Source organism: Macrotis lagotis, chromosome 3 (genome assembly GCF_037893015.1).
Source record: "Macrotis lagotis isolate mMagLag1 chromosome 3, bilby.v1.9.chrom.fasta, whole genome shotgun sequence".
NCBI classification, from domain to species: Eukaryota; Metazoa; Chordata; class Mammalia; order Peramelemorphia; family Peramelidae; genus Macrotis; species Macrotis lagotis.
Genome location: NC_133660.1, coordinates 237,584,308 through 237,607,216, shown reverse-complemented (window position 1 = coordinate 237,607,216; position 22,909 = coordinate 237,584,308). Strand labels below are relative to the sequence as shown.

The following is a 22,909-nucleotide window of genomic DNA, read 5'->3' as shown; positions in this document are numbered from 1 at the left end:
TTCCAGCTGTGATCCTGGACAGAATCAGATGGGGCATACATTCTCAATAGCTTATGCATGGGTGCTGGGGACCAGTCAGGAAAACCTCTTCTTTCATTGACACTTCTAGATCAACGTCATCCAGCTGGTGGCTTATATTGAGTTGCTGAATTTTCTCCCTCACCTAATGCCTGTGAGAACAAGCTGTCTCCTGCAATCGTCATTGATGTGGACTGAAAGAAAATAACTACAAGGGGTGGAGGGGTCAGAGACAAATTACATTCAATCCAATATTTATTAACTATCTATTCTGCCCCAAAACCTGTGCCATGGGCTATCAGTGTAGATTCTTTGGGATTATCCATGACTCTTGTTAAGTGTGGATATTTGAAATTTAAGTGGAGAAATGGTTTTCACATTTATGTAGCACTTTAAGATTGGCAACATACTTTCCTCACAAGTCTTATGAGATAATAAAAATGACTACAATAATGGCAATAATAGCTAGCATTTGATAGCAGGGTGCTTCACAAATTATATCTCTTTTGATCCCACAATAACTCTGTAAGATAGGTACTATATTATCATCATTTAGATAATGCATATATTATTATTCCCATTGTACAGATGAGGAAATTGAGATTGATAGAGGTTGTCTTTTTCATGATCAGACAAGCTAGGAAATCTTAGAAAATGGTATTCATAGTCAAATCTTAAGGCAGGACCTTTTTTTTTTTTATCATACCATAGCTGCCTCACATGTTAAATTCAATGAAGAGGGTAGCTATCATCCCTCATCTCAGCAGAGGCTTTTGAGAATCTGAGGCTTTACCATTTATATATTGGTCTTATTAGTGGCTAGATCTCATAGTAACTAATAGTTGCCAGTATAGATGATAGGTAGGGTAGTTCAGGAGAATCATTGAAACCACAAGGAAATAACACCCCCCTCTTCATGCAATAGCCAAGCATGCAATAGCCAAGCATTATTCCCAAGGAGAGGCAGAAGAGACAGGGAAAGTTTAGAACTGAAGCTCTCTTAAAAAAAATCTTTAATTTGGTGAGGGTGGGTACTCACATATCCCAAGCCCTCTATACCTTACAGATTATACATTTTAACTTTCTGTAGTCACCCCAAATTCTTCCCTTTGTAGCTAGTCTTCTAGTAAGGAGAGTCTCTTGCCTTTAAGCAAGTTGGTCCTGAGGTAATAGAAATGGATAGTCCATTGCCGGGTCAATGTTGCTTGCCAGCTTTTGTGGGATCTGACAAAGCTCTGGGGTAGGGTAGCACCTTGAAAAAACTTTGAACTGTAGGTTATTAAAAACCAGAGAACTCCATTTAAATCCTAACTTTGCTACTTATTTCCTGTGTATCCTTGGGCAAGTTACTTAGAACCTCTGGGCTTCAATATCCTCATTTATCAAAAGAGATATTTAGGCAAATTGCTTAACTGTTCTGGATTTCACATACCTTCTCTGAAAAATAAGGTGCTCAGGTTTAGAGGACCTCAAAGGTCTCTTCCACTTCTAAATCGGTGAGCTTCCTTTTTTGTTTCTAAACTCTACCATGGTTGCACTCTAATAAAGAAGGTGGCATCTAGTTCTTTTTTTCCCCCCTTTCTTTGCTAATGAGGCTAAATTACTGAAGAAAGCTAGAACTTGAAAGAAACTGTAAAAAAACTACTCATTAAAAAAGGCAGTAATTCATGTCAGAGTGAAAGAAAAAAAATGGGATGATCTGTTCTTAGTTTCTGCACCTTGTCCCAGGCTCTCACCAAATGGGAATATTGCTTCCTGCTAACAGTAGCACGCCAAGTCAGTTTTCAGGTGCTCAAAGGATAATTGTGAGATGGGAAGAAAATTGAGACTTCTCACATCCCCTCTTCACCTCAACATCTCTCCAAAATGTACAGACAGGGGAAGTGAAAAGAGATCACAGTTCTGGGGAGAGGTTTAGCAGCAACTAGAGAATATTGATTGAAATGACATCATCTGTGTATTTGTATTACCCAGGCTTTCCCTGTTTCCTATTGCCATGGAGAGCTGGATATAAATGGCACTGGAGGTAGTAACTTGGAGAGAATAGTAAGAGAAGAATTTTCTCTCCCTCATCAGGTGGGTGTCTTGCTGTTGTAGGCTTGGAGGAATTTCTTTGCCTAAATTCTTAGAGACATTTGTTGTAATTTTTGACCCCCATTGTAAAGTCCTCTTTGTCACATAGACCACAGCAGGTTTGAAGTCCCAATTAAAGTCTATTCCATGACCATAGATATGTTTATGAGATAATATTTGCCAAGTGTTTTAGAAACTTTAAAGTACTATATAAATGCTAATTATTATTTGTAGCTGGAATTAAGGGGCAGGTGGGGAAAATGATTATTAATTGCCAGGGTTAAATTTCTTTTTTGACTTTGTACCCAAACACAAGCTCCTGATGTCCTACAGTTTTATGTGGAGTGATGATATTTTTTAGATGCACCAAAGTAAATTTAGTGAGCCTGAAATTCTCCTTCTATTCCAAGAGAATCAAACTATTATTATTTATTATATGCTTATCAGTTAAGGTTTATCAATATCTAATTGACTTTTGTTACCAACGCTTCTTAAAACACTCTGAATGAAATCCTGGGATGTGAACCATAGCTCAGAGGCCTTGGAAATAGTTTTGAAAATACTGCTGATCCTGACATTTCTGCTGGCCTGGTCTGAGGTGCCTTACTGACTCAGCACAGAAAGATGAAGTTTACAGATAGTGGCAGTGTTAACCTCAAAAAAGAAATCATTCATGGATTTTAAAAATCAGACTCTTGACCTAGAGTTCACAGCATGGGACTGACATTTTGAGGAAAGGAATTAACTAAGACCAATAAAAGAAGCAGTATGCTATGGTGATAAAACCCCTTGGACTTCAGAAGATCTGGGTTCAAATTCTGATTCTCTTTTTTCTTTTGTCAGCTCTGTAACCTTGAAGAAGTTCCTTTTCCTTTTGTTGGTCCCAGTTTTATCTGTAAAACTGAGGATTAGGACTAGATTCTACTCTCCCTTCTAGGTTTAAACCCAGTGATCCTAAGTAAAATTGAATTCTACTATTTTTCTACTTACATGCCAAGACTGCAGAAATTTTGTACAATGATGTCATTCTGATTTTCCTTCCAATGACTGACTTGTCACTGGTCACTGTAGGTGAATGATGCTCACCTACCCTTGCCTTTGTGTGGGAGATGTTCATGCTTAGCTCCTAGACCCAAAATAGGAAAACTCTTGAGTTTTTATCCTGATCATGGCCTGGTACACTGCCTTGACTTTTTCTATTCTTCCCCTTACTCAGGAATCGCTTCCTGCCTCTTCTGCTTATGGACCTGCATTACCAGAGATGTAGCTGAAAATTCCTTGCTCCAGAATTTCCCTACTACATATCCCATAATGGCCAGGGTAAGTGAGAATTCAGAAGAAAATAATGACAGTTGTCCCATGTAGACCACATCTCACAATCTTCACAATCTTATTGTATCTTATTTCATCTCATTTGGTTCTTAGAACAACTTTGGAGGTTGGTAGGGCAACCATTATTTATTTATACACTGGGGAAGATGAGTACATTGAGTTTGAGGAAGATTAAGCAGTTTGCCTAAGGTCATATAGCTAGTGAAAAGCAGAGTGAGATCCAAACTTGTGTTTTCTGACCCTAACCCCTGTGCCACATAGTTCACTCATCTACTTCAGAAAGTTTCTGGGACCCTGTTCATCCTGAACTAACCAAAGCAGGACAACCAAGTAAGCATATTCCCACGAGTATTCAAGGGATAGCAATTGCACAGTCTGCCTCTGTAGGGAGAGGTCCTTTGGAGACAATATTGAGGCATTCCCTTTATTGCCTTGTCAATTCTTATATCTAATTTGCTTTTCTCACTTATGAAATTCTCTTACCCAAGAATATTAGTGTTGGACTCTTGATTTCCCTCATGGAAACTCATTTACCCATCTGCCCAAACCCATGATCCCATTCATCTTGCTTGTCTCCATCCATCTCCTTTCCCTCTGGTTGAAACTATTACATTGATCTGAAGTACACTGAAATACATATCAACTGCATAATTTCTCACTATTGAGTTTCTTATTGTGGATTTACAGTCTCTTGTTTTCTTCTGTATGTTTATTAGATGCTGAATCAATGAAGCAATCATTTAGCAAGTAAGATGTCAAGAAATTCATAAAGGTTAACATTTCAGAGACAAAATATGGACAGGAAGATTCTAGATATTGGTAATAGGAAATATTTATCACCTGAAATTATTTAATAATTACATAGAAATAATTTAAAAAATTAGATGGCCATGTGCAACTTAGAATGGTTGCACTGCCTATTTCTTTGGAGATTTTGTGGCTCAACAAGTAAAAGTTTTACTATATGGGAAAATAAGCCTCCTAGACCTCTTTCTGACTGACTCAGACAGTAGTAAACTGAGTTTTAAAGGGGCTAATTCATTACCTATAGTCCCATAGTTAATAATAACAATAACAATATTATTATTATTATTATTATTAGCAGCTAATATTTACAAAGTACTATGTGACAGCAGGAACTAGACTAAGTGCTTTAAGGTTTACAACTATGGCAGATAGCTGCTGTTATTATCTCCATTTTATAGATGAGGAAACTGAGATAAATAAAGCTTAAGTGGCATGTCTAGCTTTTAAATGCCTGAGGCTAGATTTGAATTCTAATTTTCCTGACTCTAGGTCCTGCTCTTTTTATCCATAATAAATGTAAGCAGGATGATTTGAACCTGTTTTCCAGGTTTTCTAAATCCATTGTTCTTTTTACTATGCTTTATCTAGGGGAACTTTTCCAGTTTTGCTATAAAACTTTGATCTTGAAAGACATATCTTCAGAGAGGTCTGGTCTTTTTTTGGGCCATGTAGATTATTCATATTCAATGGGTATGAATTCTCATTCCAGGAATAAGTTGGATTGAACAAGAAAGTCAAGGAGTGGCAGGTTGAAAAATGAATGATAAAACATCTACTTCTTCCCTTTAGTATTATTTTGTACATTTGTTTCAAGTCTTCAGAGAGAATCATCTGAAATAGTAGTAAACACAATTGAAATACACATATGCTCCAACCTTTCATGTTAGTCCTGTGATTCAAGCAGAACATTTTGGGTTACAAATAGGAAAAAACCCCCTATATGTTGTGAAAAAAGGCCAAAGATCCAGGCTTACCCTCTCCTGTCCTTTGCCTTTTGGTTGATGACCAGTTTCATCTGGAAAATAAATTGTTGGTCTGAGAGGTAAATTGAATTTGGCAACCAAAAAAACCTCTCAGGGCTAATCTACATAACACTACAATCTGAGTGATCCAGATGAGGGAGGTGATGAGGTGATAGTTCTTCTGTACTGTGTCCTGGTCAAACTATATTTAGATGATTGTGTTGTGATCATGGGAACTGATGAGGTCACTGAAGGAGAACAGAGAGAAGAGTAAGAGGGCCTAGGTCAGAGACTTGGGGAATACCCACAGTAATGGAAGAGGAGTAAGGAGCCCTATATGGATGACAAATGTTCATGAAAGAGTGTATCCAGCAGAGAAGGTTGTCAGCAGGGCCAAATGCAGCAGGTAGGTCAATAAAGATGAAGAATGATAAAAATCAAATTTTTCATTGAATAAATCATTGGCAACTTTGGAGAGAACAGCACTGTCAGGTGATGGGGTTTAAGTCAAATTGCAAAGGTGAAGTGTGAGAGGAAGTGGAGGAAATGAATGTGTATGACTTTTTTATTTTTCTAGGAGTTTGGCTGATAAAGGGGAAAAACAGATGTAAGAGAGTAGTTTGAGGGATAGGGTCCAGTGATGTATTTTTAAGTATGTTGGAGATTTTAAAGGCAGTAGGGAAGAACCAGAAGCTAGGGGAAGATTGAGTGTTATCAGCAGGGAGAAGGGATGATTGAGACTGCAATCTCCTGAAGAATAATGCATGTGTTGGTCTTGACAAGAAGAAAGACCAGTTCATTGTTAGAGGAGGGGGGAGGATAAGATCAAGGAATTTTGGGATGAAGAGGAGAAGAGGGACCTTATGCTGCAAGGCCTTCATTTTTGTCGGGAAAGTAAGAGGAAAGATCTCAGAAAATGGGGAAGTGGAATACCACTCTTTTTTTTTTTTTTTTTTTTTTTTTTTTTTTAGGTTTTTGCAAGGCAACTGGGGTTAAGTGGCTTGCCCAAGGCCACACAGCTAGGTAATTATTAAGTGTCTGAGACCAGATTTGAACCTAGGTACTCCTGACTCCAGAGCTGGTGCTTTATCCACTACGCCACCTAGCCACCCCTAGGAATATCACTCTTAATGCAGCACACTTGCCTATTTGCCTTGTGCATTTGTTGCAATTGATTTCTGTTGAATTTACAGGCTACTTAACCCCCTCCCCCCCATATCTTTCAGAAGGCTCCTGTTTTAGCCATGTTGTGTATATGTTAAGTTTATTTTTTTTGAAGCAGTACTTTACATTTCTCTTGTTTATATTTTGTTTTCTTCTGTTCAGGTGATCATTCTATGATATCTATTACCTTTTGGAATATTAACCTTTTATATTAAAATTTCTTTTAAAAAGAAAAAATAGTAAATTTTTCTCTCTGGGGGAGATTTAAAAAGAATATTCACATATCCTTAGAGTTGAAAATTCAGCACACCTCTCTCCCCTTGATGGTCTATGTTTTTTAACTTGGTGTGACAGGGAGTTCAGACACATTTGTGGCAGCTTTCTCAGATTAGCTAGAGGTTGGACTTTATGTTATTCTTTTGACCTTAAGGACTTTGACCTTGAGTCAAAAACAAAAGGCCAGACATCAGAAGGGTGTGGCATCCATCCCCTTGTCTTTCCTCACACTGCTGCCAAAATGATCTTCCTCAAGGACAGGTCTGACCATGGCCATCTCCTGATCATCAAACTGGCTCCTGTTACCTCAGAGATCAAATACAGATTCTTCTTGGTACTGAAGACTTATCCAACTTGCCTCCAGTCTCATTATATTTGAATCTCCTCATTCATTCTTCAGTCTATTCAGGTTGAACTCAAGGTTCTTCATTCAGGAGAACACTGCATCTCCTACCTCCCTGCCAAGGTCTGGAGGGCATACTCCTCCCTCTGCCTTGTAGAATCACTCAATTCAGAGACCCCTGCAAAGGAAGCCTGGATTCATTCTCCAGTTGTTGGTGCCTGTTTCCCCTTCAAAGAATTAGCTTGTGTTGTTTGGCATGTATATGTTCTATATACATTGTACTTGTCACATGTCCTGGTAAAGAGTGTAATTTCTTGAAGGACAGGGATTGTTTGATTCCTGTATTTTGTGTCCCTATCCCCTTTCATAGTGCACATTATAGGCACTTACTAATGCTGCTTGATCCATCGATGATAGAAGATGGAAAAGCTGTCTCAGAGGTCCCTCCATCAATGCGCCCTGCAGACTGAGGATAGAGAGCTTACATCCTAATGAAATTGTGCCTCCTGAAAGGATTTCATTGTGCTTTTTAAATATTGTTTTCTGCTGCTGTTACAAGTAGCACTTTTTATTTGTTGAATAATGTATAAAGGATTATTGCCCCAGGCTTTGCTCAATTGCAAAAAGAGTTGGTGCATTTTGGATTCTCTTGGTTGGATTTGATCATTTTTCTTCCACGGGTTTCACATATCCTGAACTATGAACAATCTTATGAATTCATCTCCTTTTCTCCCAAGACCCTAGGCAGCATTGCCATAGCATCAGTGGCAGATACCCATACTACAGGTCTGTTACAGACACAGACTAGGCACTGTCAATGCAGCCTAGACAAGGATAGCCATATGATAGGGCCCTTCATAGTCATAGTTGCAGTGGACTAAAGAATTTCTAATCTGTCACCCCTAAATCTATGAGCCTATGACCCTGCATCCTCCATTCCTCCCCACACTTATATGATGACACAATAGTACAGCCCCAATATTTTAGCTCTGTGCTTCTGCTCTGGCATAGGAGAAATACAGCTGCTGCTCACAGAGGCCCCAGTGATACCTCCCCCACATCACAAGATAGTTAACTCTTGGGCTCCTGACTACCATAGTCCCCCCAGCCCTTCTATCAGAGCCCCCCAAATGCACCCATCCTATGGAAAATACCTGTACAATGTGCACAGGGAGGGAGCAAACACCTGCTGCTTACTGTGACACTTTGGTTCTCTTCTCTCAGCATGTTGCAGAGGAGCCCCAGCCCCATTTCCTTGGTAGGAGATGACTCTTTGTTAATTAATGTGCTCCCAATTAGTAGAGGACCCAGCAGACCCAGCATTGGGTCTCTTAAGGAGGGAATGTTGAAACTGCTCTTTGGAGACAGACTCTTGTAATTATATGGACATTTAATTGCATTACTTCCTTTCTTCTCCTCCCCAACCTCCTTTCTTCCATCTTATTCAGAGCTGCTCCGAGTGCAAGGAGAAGAGGCCCGCCCACATTCTCTGTACCTACTGCAACCGATGGCTGTGCAGCTCTTGCACCGAGGAACACCAGCATGCCAAGGACATGGCAGACCATTTTCTTTCCCGTGCTCCGAAGGGATCTTCAGGTACTATTGCTCAATCTGCTCCACTTCCCAGGCCCTTACAGATCCTACAGATGAGTAAACTAGGGTTCTGAGAGGTTATCTGAGGTAAAATCTGAACCCTGATCCCAGGACCAATACTATCATCACCATTCCACAGTGTTCTTAAGTGCCCTAGGGGCATGCATGGCATGTCTTGGGAGCACCAGGGTCTCTAGGCAACAGGCAGTATAAAGTGACCCAGGGCCTTCTCAGTGCAGTTAAGCCTCTCTGGGGCCCATTGAATGAAAGACATATTCTTTTCTGCTGCCTAGAGTAAATTATTTTTCTCATACTGGGAAACAGGCTGTGATTCTTTCCATGTTTGCTAAGTTAATGACTGTTCCTTGCTGGGCAACCCTGATGCTAGGGTTAGGCAAACCTCCTGAAAGAGAAATCTTAAAAAAATAGATGTGTGAAATACTAGTCTTGAGCTCACAGTCTCCCTTTCTTGAAAAGAGCTGGTGTTACATAACAATTCCATCAGAAACTTTGTACTTGGAGATATAGCCCCCTTTCTTTTCTTACTCTTCTTGTGTGTACTCCTAAGCGTAAGGGAGAGTTTAGAAACACTACAGAGTTAGAACTGAATGAGACTTTCCAAGAGGAAACCTTGGTGTGATGGAACAAGCATACTGAATTTGGAGTTAGAGAACCCCACTCTTGAACAAATCATTTGAATCTTTCCCAACTTCAGTTTCCTCCCTTGAAATTTTAGGGCAGTTCTACTTATGCTGAAAAACTTATTGTGTGTTGTTTTGAGGATATGGAGTATTTGTCCTGATAATGTATGTGAAAGAATCTTTAAATATCAGATATTATAATTATGAAGAAATTAGGGTCTCAGCTAAGCACAGAAAGTTCTGCAGTAAGTAACAGAGGGAGATCAGCCCAGGTTGAAGATCATGGACTTTAGAGGTCATTTCCACCAGAGGTGGACCAGAGTGATCTAGAAAACCATAAATCTGCATTATCTATGTTGTATTTTAATTATTTGTAAAAAATTTTAAAAATTCCTAATTAAATTTTAATATGACTACCACTCAGGAATTTTGCAATGGAGAAATAGGACATCTCTGATCTAGACCAACACCTTCGTTTCAAAACCAAGGAAGCTGAGTTCTAGAGATCCTAAGTGAGTTGTCAAAGGTTACAACATAGTGAGCATCCAAGAATTTCTTTTACAGCACCATGGCTATGCAAGATGACTTGCATTTTTAATCTATTCCTAGGCGTGATAATGGATGCAACAGTGACTGACTACTGTTGGCAATATTACTGGCCATTTGGCTTTTATTTACTTTGTTATTGTTCTGTTATGTTGGATTCTATCCTAACCTGCCCCTGCCTCCTGCCTCTTAACCCTAACAACTCTAAATTCACCTCCCACCTCCTGACTCTAATCCTAAATTCAGTCTCCCAACTTCTAACCGACTTTAACCCTAACTTTAAATTTTTACCTTGACCCTATATGACCCCGCAGACTCTGTCCATGGGCTGTTCTTAGCAAAGATACTGGCAGTGGTTTGCCATTTCCTTCTCCAGTGTGTTCCCATTTTTACAGGTGAGAAACTGAGACAAGCAAGGATTAAATGACTCGTTCAGGATCGAATAGCTATTTCAGGCCCAGTTCTCAATCTTCTGTACTACCTAGTTGCCCCTAATCTTGGTTAGTTCTCTCCATATGCTGGATAATAAACTATGATCCTGTTAGATTTTAAGATCCTTGAAGGCAGGGACTGCCATTGCTCTATATCCTTCATGACTAGCATAGTGCCTGCATGCAATGGGCATTTAATAAATATCTGTAGAGTTGAATTTATTGAATTCTCAACTTGTTTCACATGGTGTCCAGTGAAAAGCTTGATGCACTTGGGTTCCTAGTAAATGCTTCTGAGGGCCCTGAGGATGAATGAAATAATTGCCTGCTTATTCTTCCTGCCAAGGAGAGGGCCTTGTTCTGACTGCTCTAGTAGGACCATGTTGTAATCTTCCTGAATCCTCCCTGACTTTTGGGAATAGTTCTAGGTGTGATCACTTTTAAGAGCATTGTCAGCTCAACCTCATGGTAAAAAAATGACTGGTTCAAAAAAAGAGAAGCTCATAGAAGTTCATAGAAGCTCATTCAGCTCCTTGGTGCACGTGGGCTGTCTTAGACATGAATGACTGTCACTCCACTATTGCTTTGACCTTGGCAGGTAGTGTGGCTCTTAAGAGGATAGAAATAAGCATAACAGAGCCAAAAAAGATCTTAGACAATATCTAATGCAATTTCCATGCTATAGTTCATATTACATGGAGAGCAAGTAACTTCATATGGACTTGCCCAGGTGGACTGGGGGTGGTGGTGGAGACAACTCGATGCTGAACCTGTTTGCAGGAAAAGGAAGGAAGCACAGCTAAGATTTTGTGGTTTCCTTTTGTATCCTTGTCATGAAACATGAGACCCAGTGAACAAGTTATAGAGGCTTCTGTGGTTTTCTTGTCTTATGTGTTGGTGCACAGACCACAGGATGAAAGATTTTTTTATCTGTTTTCTGCCCCAAAAGAAAACATTTGTCCTTTCACTATCTGCTGGCATCTGTATAGCCAATTTCAAAAAAGAAATGGAGTCATCTTTAAACAACTGCAAGGTACCTGCATAGCAGTGACAGTGTGGATACAATTTAGTGGGAAAAGCTAAATTTAGAATTAGATGATCTGGGTTTTAATAATGCCTTTGATATTTTTAGTATTTAAGTGACCTTGTGTAAGTCTCTACCCTTTTATGTGCTCCAGTGTTCTTAGTTGTAAAATAAGGGGAATGAGGTAACTTCGTGGTCCCGTCCAGTTCTAAAGCTTAGACAACAGTGTTTCCTGGGTTCAGCTTCTATCTGAGAGCTATGGGAAAAGAAGGATAATATTGTATTTCTACTTATGGGGAAGCCATCATCATCATTGAACAGTAAATCATTTCTCCTTTGAAAATTTCAGATGCAAAAAAATGATCATTAAAATTTGAATATACCTTGGCCAGGTCCTCTATGTTTATTAATCTCAGGGCTGGGCATGTTTAGCTCTCTTGATTCAGTATCTGGCACATTGTTATGGTTTATTAATCCTTTTCCCTCAAGATGCTTTAATTTTCATTCTAAAATCCATTATCACCATGCAAAATAATAAATAGTACATATGCTTTATAATTCTACAGTCCTTTGCATAGGTCACCTTGTTTGATCTTCATTCCAATGCTACTGTTGGTCAGGTCATCCTTATTGTATAGAGGGGGAGCAGAGGTTTAGAGAGCTGAGCAGTGTGCAAGATCCCAAGTCCTTGTCCCAAAATTCAGGGCTCTCTTTTGGAGTCTCTATTGCATGATAATTCTGTCAGAATAAGAAACACTTTGCTGTCTATGCCCTTGTGATTTTGTTAGGGACAAGTAAATGGCCAACTGCCATTTTTCCTCTGTTGTGAATATTGACTGACTGTGTTTTCCTCCTCCTGTATGTATTTGTATACATGTGTATACATCCATGTTAATATGTGCATATTGTCTTTAGAATTAGAATGCAAGCTCCCCGAGAGCAGGACTCTGCTAATAGAGCAGCATCCCTATTTTAATTTTTGTCTTTGGTATTCTCAAGACTCAGCATAGTGCTTGTACATAGGAAACCTTATTACATTGTTGATTGAGTAAGAAGAATGGGTTTTCTCCCCAGTAACCTGAATGCTTGATGTACATTATTTAAAATTCATCAAAATGATTATGTAAGACTTGAGTTCAATTCCCACCTCACATATATACTAGTTTCATGGTCCTGGGCAATTCACTGAACATCTCTTGTTTCAGATGGGGCTGAACTTGATGACCTAGAAGCTCCCTTCTAGTTCTGAATCTATTATTCTCTGCTCTTCATCAATATCCATGGTACTAGTAAGTGTTTATTAAATGAATAGACAGAGCAGATTCAGTGACTTGTCACACATAGGATACACTTGGGAGTTATTTGTTGAATTAAACTGAATTTTCCTTGACCTCACCTAGTCTCCACAGATTTCTCACACAACTGAATCGTCATGTTTTCCTAGTTGGCCCCATCCTCAACACTTCCATCATCCACTGTTCCATTAACCATCCATACCCCGACTCCTCATTTGCCATTATACTCAGCCTGAGGGAAGGCAGCATGGCATTTTGTGGAAAGGTCCCTGAATTTGGGGTCTGATCATCTGAAGTCAATTTCTTATCTTCTCCCAGTCTTGAGTAGGGCTAGAGTTGAACTAAGGTTCCTCATAGCACTATCCTATGTGTCTTTAGATTCCTCCACTATCCACCAAGGCTCACTCTAACTTCAACTACATTCACCATACCCCATTACTGCCTGTACTCCCCTTCTCTCCCATTCTTGACTCACTCACCATGACTTATACCTGCCTCTCCACTATACCTCATAATTCACCTATCACCTATTTCCTTCTCCATATACTTATCTCTAACTCTCCTTATTTTCTTACTTCTCTACCATCTAAATAACACATAACTCTCTTCTACATCTGCCTCTCCCCTACATATATTCATTCCTCTGCTTGTAGAAAAGGTTTGTATTATTTATACATTCATCTAATAGATTCATTCAATGTTCATGCCATTGTTTACCATCAGTGCTCCTGTTTATTTTCCTCCTTACATTTTTGGAAAATGTTATATGAAATGTAAATAGGTACTTTTTGATTATTTCATTCATTGTACCTGATCCTGTATTAGGAATTGACCAAGATTTCAAAAATGGAAGATTCCTTCCTTTTTTTCCAGGGGTTTGAATGCCCCTTGGGGGATAACTATCACTGCTTGAAAGGTGGGCTAACATTTGTCAAAATTGTAGAAAAATAAACTGCAATCCATAGGCTTCTCAGTAGTGGAAATCTTGGTGGTTTGAGGCAGTTTTTGCTTGAATTTTAGAGACTTCTTTTCTCGTTATGTGAGAGTAAATGTTATCTTTACCTCTTTTGAAGTTCAATTTGATTTCTTCCTGTGTGTACCTTTTCTAACCTGCCTTACAATTTTACTCATCCTTCCTGTGTGTGTAGTTTGCAGAGGTCTGAGTGATGCTTTCCAGGAGGAATAGGACCCATATTCCCTTCAATTCTTCCCTGAACTTAACTGTTCTAGTGATGAAGGAACTTCAGTCTTCCTTTTTTTCCCTTTGCAAGCAGATCTCTCTTTTGCTGATTTTTTTTCATCTCAGCTGAGGGGTAGTTTTCACTGGGTTAAGGCAGTTCTCCCTTTCTTCTCTTGTAGGAATGGACAGTGGGTCCAGTGACTCTTCCTTGTACTGCCCATTACATGGTCAAGAAATTCTCAAGTTGTTCTGCGAGACCTGTGATGTCCTCACATGCCATAGCTGCCTCATGATTGACCACAAAGATCACAGGTATTGATGGGGATGAGTCTGTACCTCTTAGGAAATCACTCTCAATTTTCTCATCATTAAGGCCAGGGAAAGAACAAACAATATTAGTCTTGATATTATGTAACTCTACATTTTATTCTTTCCATCATAGTAGCTATTAGGGAACACATGCGTACAGAATGTAGCTTCCATGGATTCATCTAATGTTAAAGCTAAAATGACCCATTTAGTTCATTTTGTTGGATTGCTTATTTTATGGTGAAGAAACTGAGTCCTAGATAGAATGACTTGACCAAGTCATCCAGCAAGTTTCTTAATTCCTACTCTAAATATCTTCTCACTCTTTGCCATCTTGCCCTTCTCCAAATGGGCTGGTTAATATTTAGCCTCTAGCTCTGACTAAGGCTGTCCTCCAGAAGAGCACTGAAAATTACTAAAAGGGAGAAAGAAAAAAATAGATGGTCCTAAATCAAAGCAACAGGCTTTTGATACTTGCAAGTTTGCTAGAGAAATAAGGAAATACCTATAACCTAAGCAGAAGTGAATCCAGGGGATTCCCAAAAGACATTTTTTTCTTCCTTCAAATGCATTGTAGGGCATTCTACAATATCCTAAGAGTATGTTCCAGTACCCAGTATTGTCTCTTTTATTCAGGTGCAGACATGTAGAAGAGGTTTTGCAAAATCAAAGAATGCTTCTGGAAAGTGTGACTACTCAAGTGGAGCACAAGAAAACTGGGTTACAGGCTTCTGCCAAACAGATTGAAGACAGGTACCATTTTTTGTTCATCCCATTTTAGCTTTAATATAAGTGGTGGGACACCTCTGGTCACTATTTGGAACTTATTCCCTCTCCTGATATGCCCTCCATAGGTCATAAAACTTCATGCTTATCCAAAGGAAAAGGAGTAAATGATACATATAGACCATAAATGGGGTAAAATTCCAGTGAATCTGGATCTACTATTAGTGCCATAGGTATTGATGCTTTATAGGCTGAGCCCTTGTGTACCTGTGTATTCTCACAGACTTTTTCCACATTTGCCTGTCTAATTAGTGGAGACTATCCACACAACCAAAAAATTTTTGTGCTAGGTACCTAGGATGGGGCTACTGAGTAGGCCATTCTGCCTATCTACAGGGTTTAGGCAATAATTTGCCAGGCATCAAGAGATATTATAATTGATAGATAAGCCTCAACTATTGCTAGTTATCCTATCAGCCTATCTGACCATCTTATCTTATTGAGGTTATCCAAAGCATTGCTCTCTCTGTGTTCTTGTTGGCAGGATTGTGAGAATCAAAGGGCAGGCTGGGGACCTATTCTCTTCCCTCTTTTTTTGGTCCTATTCAAGGTCTGAGACTGTGGTCAGTGCCTCTGTGCTCCTCAGAATAGGGTATTATGGGAGTTCCCACTGAGGTATGGTCTTGTCTTAGTGTCATCATCAGTGTGTTACCAAGATGAGGCAGAATGATCTGAGTCTAGGCCATAGTGGGATGACAAAGAGTAGAACCCAGCCTTTCATGAAGATAGAGGCCCTCATTGTAGGCACTTTATATCCAGCTCTTGACTGATGATTAAATAAGATCTAATTATGTAAAACTCCAAGATAGGAACAAATCCCCCAAAACCTGGAGGCCTTAGGCCCTTGAGTTTCCAGAGGGATGGCAGGTACATAGGTTTTATTCAGGTGCTTTTTTATGGCAGCCTTCTCACAAACATGTCTAAATGATCAGTTCAGGGTAATTCAGGGGAGATTGTTACTCATCAGAATGCAGCCTTTATCTCCCCTTATTCTCCATGTTAATTCACAGAAGATAACAGATTCCAGTTTAGAGATACATCCATGCAGCAACAAAATCATAAGTCACATATATCAAAGTTTTCAAAGTACCTCCCTCTTTAAAGTCCTCCTCATACCCTGCAGGGAATCTTCCCTAGGTTAGAAACTCTGAGTAGAGGGAACAGATTGTTTGAGACTAGCCTCAGTTGACATTACTATGTTGACCACAACATGATGAAGTTTTCTCTCCAGGAATTCATGAAGTCCATTTCCTAAGGCAGAGAGGGGCTGTCCATACTAATGAAATAACAGATCCTTGAAGAATTGAAGTCTTTTCTTAGAACAGTTTCCAGGAGGTGTTTTGAACAAGTGGGGAATATCCACCCTTTTGACAAAAGAATAAACTTCTCCGATAAACTGAAATGATTTCTCCTTGGTTGTACGTTGAACTATATTCATTTGTTCAGCATTCCACAAACACTTTTGCTACTTGATTACTATGTACAGAATACTGTGCTAAGCAGTGGGAGATAATCAATGTTTAGATTATAGTTTCTAAGATTATGGATCATGTAGTCCTACAGGGCATGAGATATATAAAGAAAACTGTAGTATTATGTGGTTCCTAACACAATATTATGTAATATATCAGAGAGTTCAAAAACTAAAAACTATATGGGGTCTGAGGGGGATAGTAGTTACCAGGAAGATCAGGAAGGCTTCATGGAAGTTAGGACTGAAAACTCCTTTGCTTCACCAGTCTGTCTCATTAGCATCTTATTCTTTTTTATATAAATATTTTATTTGTTTTCCAATTACATACAATAGTAGTTTCTACCTATCATTTTTTGGTAAGGTTTTGAATATTATACTTTTTTCCTCCCCTCACCCCACAGAAGGCAGTCTGATAATCTTTACATTGTTTCTATAGCATATTATTCTTAAGGTGGAATGACTACTCCCTCTTCATTCATATGCTTTTGGATAGAACATTGAATTGATATTTGACTTAGAGCTTGGGGTTTGTTTGAAAGTTGTGTTATACTTTTGATTATTGGTTTGCTGACCAAGTAAGATGATCCCCATGGAAGGCATTGTAGATAAATACCTTTTGAAGCCTGGGAATAAGACAATGGTCATGGGTTTTCTCACTAAAGGAAATTCTTGAGTTGGTCTCTGACTTCCCACCAGGTAGGCTGCATAGTCTGTTAATTTTAACATTTAATTTCTCTTGACTGATTCTCTGACAAGTGATGGATGCCCAAGAGAAACAAGAGACTTGAAGCACATTGTGATAGGCTTTGTTCTCTTTTGCAGGCTGTTTGAAGTCAAGCATCTTCACAGGAAAGTAGAAAACCAGATTAAAATGGCTAAAATGGTGCTGATGAATGAATTAAATAAACAAGCCAATGGACTTTTGGAACAACTGGAGGTATGTATAGCATGAAGATGATAGGGGGGCCACCATCCCTGATGAATCCTCCTTCTGCTAATAATCACACTAGTTCACATTTTTATAGTATTTGATATATACATCCTTTATAATTGTTTACCAATATTGATACTTAAAAATTTTATCTCATTGGAAAATGAAGCTCAGAGTGATCAGAGGATCATAAATTAGTGTTGGAAGGGTACTTCAAGGCCAACTTCCTCACTTTATGGAGGAAAAAACTTAGACCCAGAGAGGTATCTAGCTAGTATCAGAGGCAGGATTTGCCCTTAGATTGTCTTGACTCCAAGGCCAGGGTCCACCTGCTGTGCCACACTGACATGACCATGTCTTGTATCTACTAAGATGGATTTGGATCTAGGCCTCCTGATGATAAATTTAGTGACCTACCCACTGCATTGTAATAGTTGTCTGAGGAGAGAAGGGTTAAAAAGACTACTTGTTGGGGAAACAAGCATTTCAAACTTGAAATGACTAGAAGACAATTATAGACGTGAGCCTGTCTAGTTATGGTTGACTGTAGATAAAGTCAGTCATGGGAAGCTTTCTGAAGGAGGTGGTTTTGGAGCCACATATAAAGTCCTACCTGAATTATTGCTACAGTGATATTAGAGGGTGTGTAAGAGGTTTTCACCATGTGAGTGAAGGTAGAGTTGGGAATCATTGAAGTTTTTGTAGAAAATGTATCAATTTAATCGGAGCTTCTATAAAAGGAGTAGGGAGAGAAGAGACAAAGACCTTTAGATTCTTACTGGCTCATTCTGTATAAATAAAATTGGGATGTAGAGGGTAGTGTATGTTCCTACATAGACCTTGTTTTTTATAGGCATGGTTCTTAAGGATCAGAGAGAGGGTTTGTTTGGCCTTATTCTGGGCCAGAACTAGCCAGACTGACTCAGTGATATTCAGGCTCAGGATTGAAACATAATGAAGTACTCATGGACTACAAAATTCAATAATGTTAATCTTACTTTAAAAAAAAAGATTAATGGGAATTCCCATAAATCTTTGGCACACGTTTTCTTTAGGCTATACTCGTCATGCTCAAGGGTCCAAGGAAGGTTCATACTGAAGAGTTAAGTGTAACCTAGACCAAAGGAGTCATCCCTTAAAAGCAAACCAGCTCAATCTTTGTCAAACAAATCCGATTCCTGTCCTAGACTTTTTGGTATGTTCTATCCCTAGTATTCCCCTTTTAGGAAGAACCCAGAATGTAATTTATCCAGTAAGAGAACATATGACTTCCATTAGACTGGGGAATGCCTAGTCCCTCACTTAAACAGAGAATTGGGCAAATGGTTTTCTCCTGCTCGTAGATGCTAATATTCCAGATGTATTTTAAGTTGCCAGAATAATTTTTGAAGTTTGGTTACTTTGAACACGTCTTGACAGTTTCTTTGTCTTTACTTACACTATACATAAATTTGAAAGATTATGGAAAATAGGAGAGATATCACAATCACATTCATTCACATACATAAACATATTTATAAGTTACTTAATTTTTTTCCACTCTCCATTCCTCCCCCCTCCTCTCAATAGGTGAACATTGTAATATATGTATATTATATATATATATATATATATATACATATATTTGTGTTTAACATGTTTACAGATTAGTCATTTTCTGTATGAGGAATTATGTCTAAGGGAAAAGAAAGGAAATCATAATATAGGAAAGAAAAATATGAGAGAAAATTTTAAAAAGTGAACATAGTGTACATTCAGATTCTATAGGTTTTCCTTTGTTTTGTTTTTCTTCCTCAGAAAGTGGATAACATTATCCTTAACAGGTCTCCCAGGGTTGTACTAGGTGTCTGAACTGCTGAGAAGGAGCTGCGTCCATCAAAGTTGTTAAGCTCACAACATTGCTGTTAATGTGTACTATGTTCTCTTGGTTCTGCTCTCTGTCACTCAAGCATCAGTTCCTGCAATTTGTTCCATGCTTCTCTAAGAGTCCAACCATGCATACTTTTCTTTTTTTGTTTTTTTCAAGGCAATGGGGTTAATTTGCCCAAGGTCACACAGCTAGGCAATTATTAAGTATCTGAGGCCCAATCTGAACTCAGGTACTCCTGACTCCAGGGCTGGTGCTCTATCCATTGTGCCACCTAGCCACACCCTCCCATTCATACTTTCTTATAGAACATTAATTTTCCATGACATTCATATAACATAATTTGTTCAACCATTCCCCAATTGATGGGCATCCCCCTTAATTTCCAAATCTTTGCCACTACAAAGAGAGCTTCTGGGAATATTTTGGAACATTTGGGATTTTTCCTATTTTTTAAGATTTCTTCTGGATATAAGCCTAGTATTGTTGGTCAATTGGTATTGTTAGGTCAAAGGGTATTGCTCTTTTGGGCATAGTTCTATATTGCTCTCCAGAATGGTTGGATCAGTTCACAACTCCACCACAGTACATTAATGTCCCAATCCTCCCACAAACTCTCTAACATTGTTTTTCCTCTTTTGTCATCTGGGTCAATCTGATAATTGAGTGGTGGTACCTCATAGTAGTTTTGATTTGCATTTCTTTAATCAGCAATGATTTGGAGTATTTTTTCATATGATTATATATATAGCTTTACAAATTATTAATTTTAAAATAAAGGAAGAGAGAAGCATCTACAGATTAAAAGCCAGTGAATTTGACCTAGAGTCCTGGGAAAGTTCTGGAAAGGGTCATAAAGAGATTTGATTTTCCAATCAAAATTGGGAAATGGTGATTACAAAGGACTGGCAGGGCTTTATCAAGAACAGATCATGCCAAATTAACCTCATTTCTTTTTTTGATAGGATTACCAAACTGGTAGATGAGGGGAATGTTGTGGAGCACAGTTTGCCTACATTCTAGCAACATTTTTGATAGAACAACTCCTATTATCTTTCTGTAAAGGTTGGAAAGATATGTTAGATGATAATATAATCAGAAAGATTCAGATCTGGTTGGATGGACAGGTGCAGAGAGGAGTTGATAAATGAGTTAATGTCAGTGTGACAGGAGGTTCTGTGGTTGGCCCCATGTTGTTTGGCATTTTTATTAATGACTTGGAAAAAGAAATAGATGGTATGCTTATATGTGTTATGTTTCCTTATTGATCTTTTCTCCAATTTTGCATTTCCAACCACCTTTCAAGGATCTCAAATTGACTGTCTGGTAGTCATATGAAGCTCACTGTCCCAAACATTCTGTTCCCTTCAAACCCTCCCCTCTTCCTTCCCTATTACTAGAGGAAAGCATCATCCCCTCAGACTGTCAGGCTCAAAACCTAGCAGTCATTCTGGGTTCCTGCATATTTCACCTTTGGAACATCTCTCTCACACATAGTCCCCTTCGGTCCGCTGATGTTGCAACCCACAGCACAGGCCTCCATCCCTTCACACCTGGAACTATTGCAAGAGCTGCTAGTGGGTCTGCCTGCTCCAGATCTCTCCCCACTTGAATCCTTTCTCCATTTAGCCACCAAGTGATCTTTTAAAAACTCAGATCTGATCATGTCACCCCCATTTCTCACTAAATCTCCATATCTCCCTATTGCCTCTCTGTTTGGCCCTCCAAAGTCCTTTATGACTTTGCCCCTTCCAGCCTTTTCAGTCTTCTTATACCTTCCTCCCCGTTAAGCACTCTTCAGTCCAGTGCCTCACCTTCTGGCTGTTCCATGAGCAGGACCCTCTGTCCTACTCTGGGCAGCTTCTCTTGGCTTGGAATGTTCTCCCTCCTCTGCTCTGACTGCTGATCTCCCTAGCTTCCTTTCTCTTCTTTTACCAGTAGCTTTCCCCAAGCCCTCTCCATTCCAATCCATCCTTAGGGGAATTATTGCTTTGTATATATTTGCTTGCCTCTTGTTTTTCCTCTTTCCATTGTAAGCTCCTTGCAGGTAGGGCCAGTCTTTTGCTTCTTTTTGTGTATCCCCAGCACTAGTTACAGTGTCTGACACACATGTGAATATTTATCTAACACTCAGTCCTAGCCATATGCAAGGAACAGTCTAGTGAACATTGTACATGTATTTTTGTGTTTAGTGTGTTTATATATTAGTTATTTTGTGTATGAGGAATTAAGACAAAGGAAAAAGAAAGAAAATCATGGGAGAGGAAAGAAGAACATAAAAGAAATTTTTAAGAAGTGAACACAGTGATCATTCAGATTCTGTGTTGTTATTTTTTGGTCTGGATATGAATGGCATTGCCCATAGCAGGTCTGAGCTGCATCCATTGAGGTAGATCAACTCACAATATTTTTGTTAACGTAATAGTCTTGTATTCTCTCTCAATCATACTCTTCTTCCTATTATTACTGACATACAGGGCCCTCATCTCTGAACATTGGCACTTGGCCTGGAGTTTACCCCACACATCACTGTGTTAGGAATCCTGGAACACAACCCAATTATCTACCTTCTGTTTTCTCTTTTTGTGCCAGGGACTCACCAATGAAAGGAAGCAGAAACTGGAGCAGCAGTTACAGAGCATCATGGTCTTAAACCGTCAGTTTGAGCATGTGCAGAACTTCATCAACTGGGCAGTCTGCAGTAAGAACAGCATCCCCTTTCTCTTCAGCAAAGAACTGGTAAGGGAGCTTGCAGACCCTGGCCCTGCCCCTACCCCAGCATCTGCTCCAGACCCTACAAATCCCACCCTTCCATTCATTTTAAATCTACTCTCTGGGTTCAAACAAACCAAGTGTAGTCCTTTTTTCACCTTTAAAGTCCTTGAGCTGTCTGAAGGCACTGATTATGTCACCATATGGAGCTTTGCTCTTCTGTGCCTCCAGTCTTCTGACCATCTTGATCCAAGAGGCTTAAAGCCTTGCCCATTGCTCTTCCCACTACACCACAGTACCTCTGCTAGTTGAATGGTTTCCTGGGATTAGAGAACCATTCTAAACATAAGGAATTTGGAGGATAAAGCAAGAAGAGATTTCTTTGGATATAGTGTGGGCAATGTGGCAATTCCCCTAAATCTTTTCAAAACCATTTTGCTTTCTTCTGTCCACCCACTGGGAGAAACAACTTCTCTTAAAAGCTTGTACCACTGACTGCCCTGCTGTGTTCTTAGTATACTGAGACTCCACACTGGAGGTCTCAGAATGAAGATTGCTTTCAGGAGGATTGATTATCAGAATAAACTTAGAGTTCACATTAGCTAATCCAGGTCACACACAGACCAGGCTTTCACATCCTAGCTTTCTCTTACTATTAGTCCAGGGCCAAATTAGAACCCCTCTGGTCAAATGAGGTGGCAGGTTCTTGGTTGGACACTCGACTGCTGATGGAAACTGCTTTTAACACAGCCATTTGAACCCCAACCCCGACTGGAATTCACAACATTTCCTGTATCTAGACTTGATGACAAGATAGCTCAAGATAAAAATACATGAGAAGTTTTCTTATTGTTCTTTACTCGAGCCTTCTTCATGCTTTATGAAACCAGATTTCTTCAGCCCTGCTTTACTACTTCTGCTTTTCTCTTGTCACAAAGTTACTTAGGCTGCACAGTACTGATTGATCATTCATATTTCAAGGGTCTCACAGCCTTCTCAGTTCAACATTGGAACAAACAATATTATATTTAAATTTAATTTTTTATTTATATATATAAATAAAAATTTCATATATATAAATGCATATATAACAAAATTATACTTAAATTTAAATAAAAAATATATTGTGATTATTCTGATCCTAG

The 22,909-nt window shown here is 39.1% G+C and overlaps 1 protein-coding gene across 6 annotated transcripts in view; it reads left to right on the top strand.

Moving 5' to 3' along the window:
• TRIM66 (tripartite motif containing 66) overlaps positions 1 to 22,909 on the top strand; it is a 125,512-nt gene that overhangs the window by 48,556 nt on the left and 54,047 nt on the right. For 5 of the 6 annotated variants that reach the window (XM_074230251.1, XM_074230250.1, XM_074230249.1 and 2 more), the window contains 7 exons: positions 1,993 to 2,094; positions 3,308 to 3,411; positions 8,424 to 8,571; positions 13,865 to 13,997; positions 14,631 to 14,747; positions 17,077 to 17,191; positions 21,645 to 21,791. In XM_074230251.1, the coding sequence (XP_074086352.1) occupies positions 3,403 to 3,411; positions 8,424 to 8,571; positions 13,865 to 13,997; positions 14,631 to 14,747; positions 17,077 to 17,191; positions 21,645 to 21,791 (669 nt within the window). In that variant the 5' untranslated portion in view covers positions 1,993 to 2,094; positions 3,308 to 3,402. The remainder of the gene's footprint in view (positions 1 to 1,992; positions 2,095 to 3,307; positions 3,412 to 8,423; positions 8,572 to 13,864; positions 13,998 to 14,630; positions 14,748 to 17,076; positions 17,192 to 21,644; positions 21,792 to 22,909) is intronic. The other variant, XM_074230253.1, reaches the window with a different exon arrangement.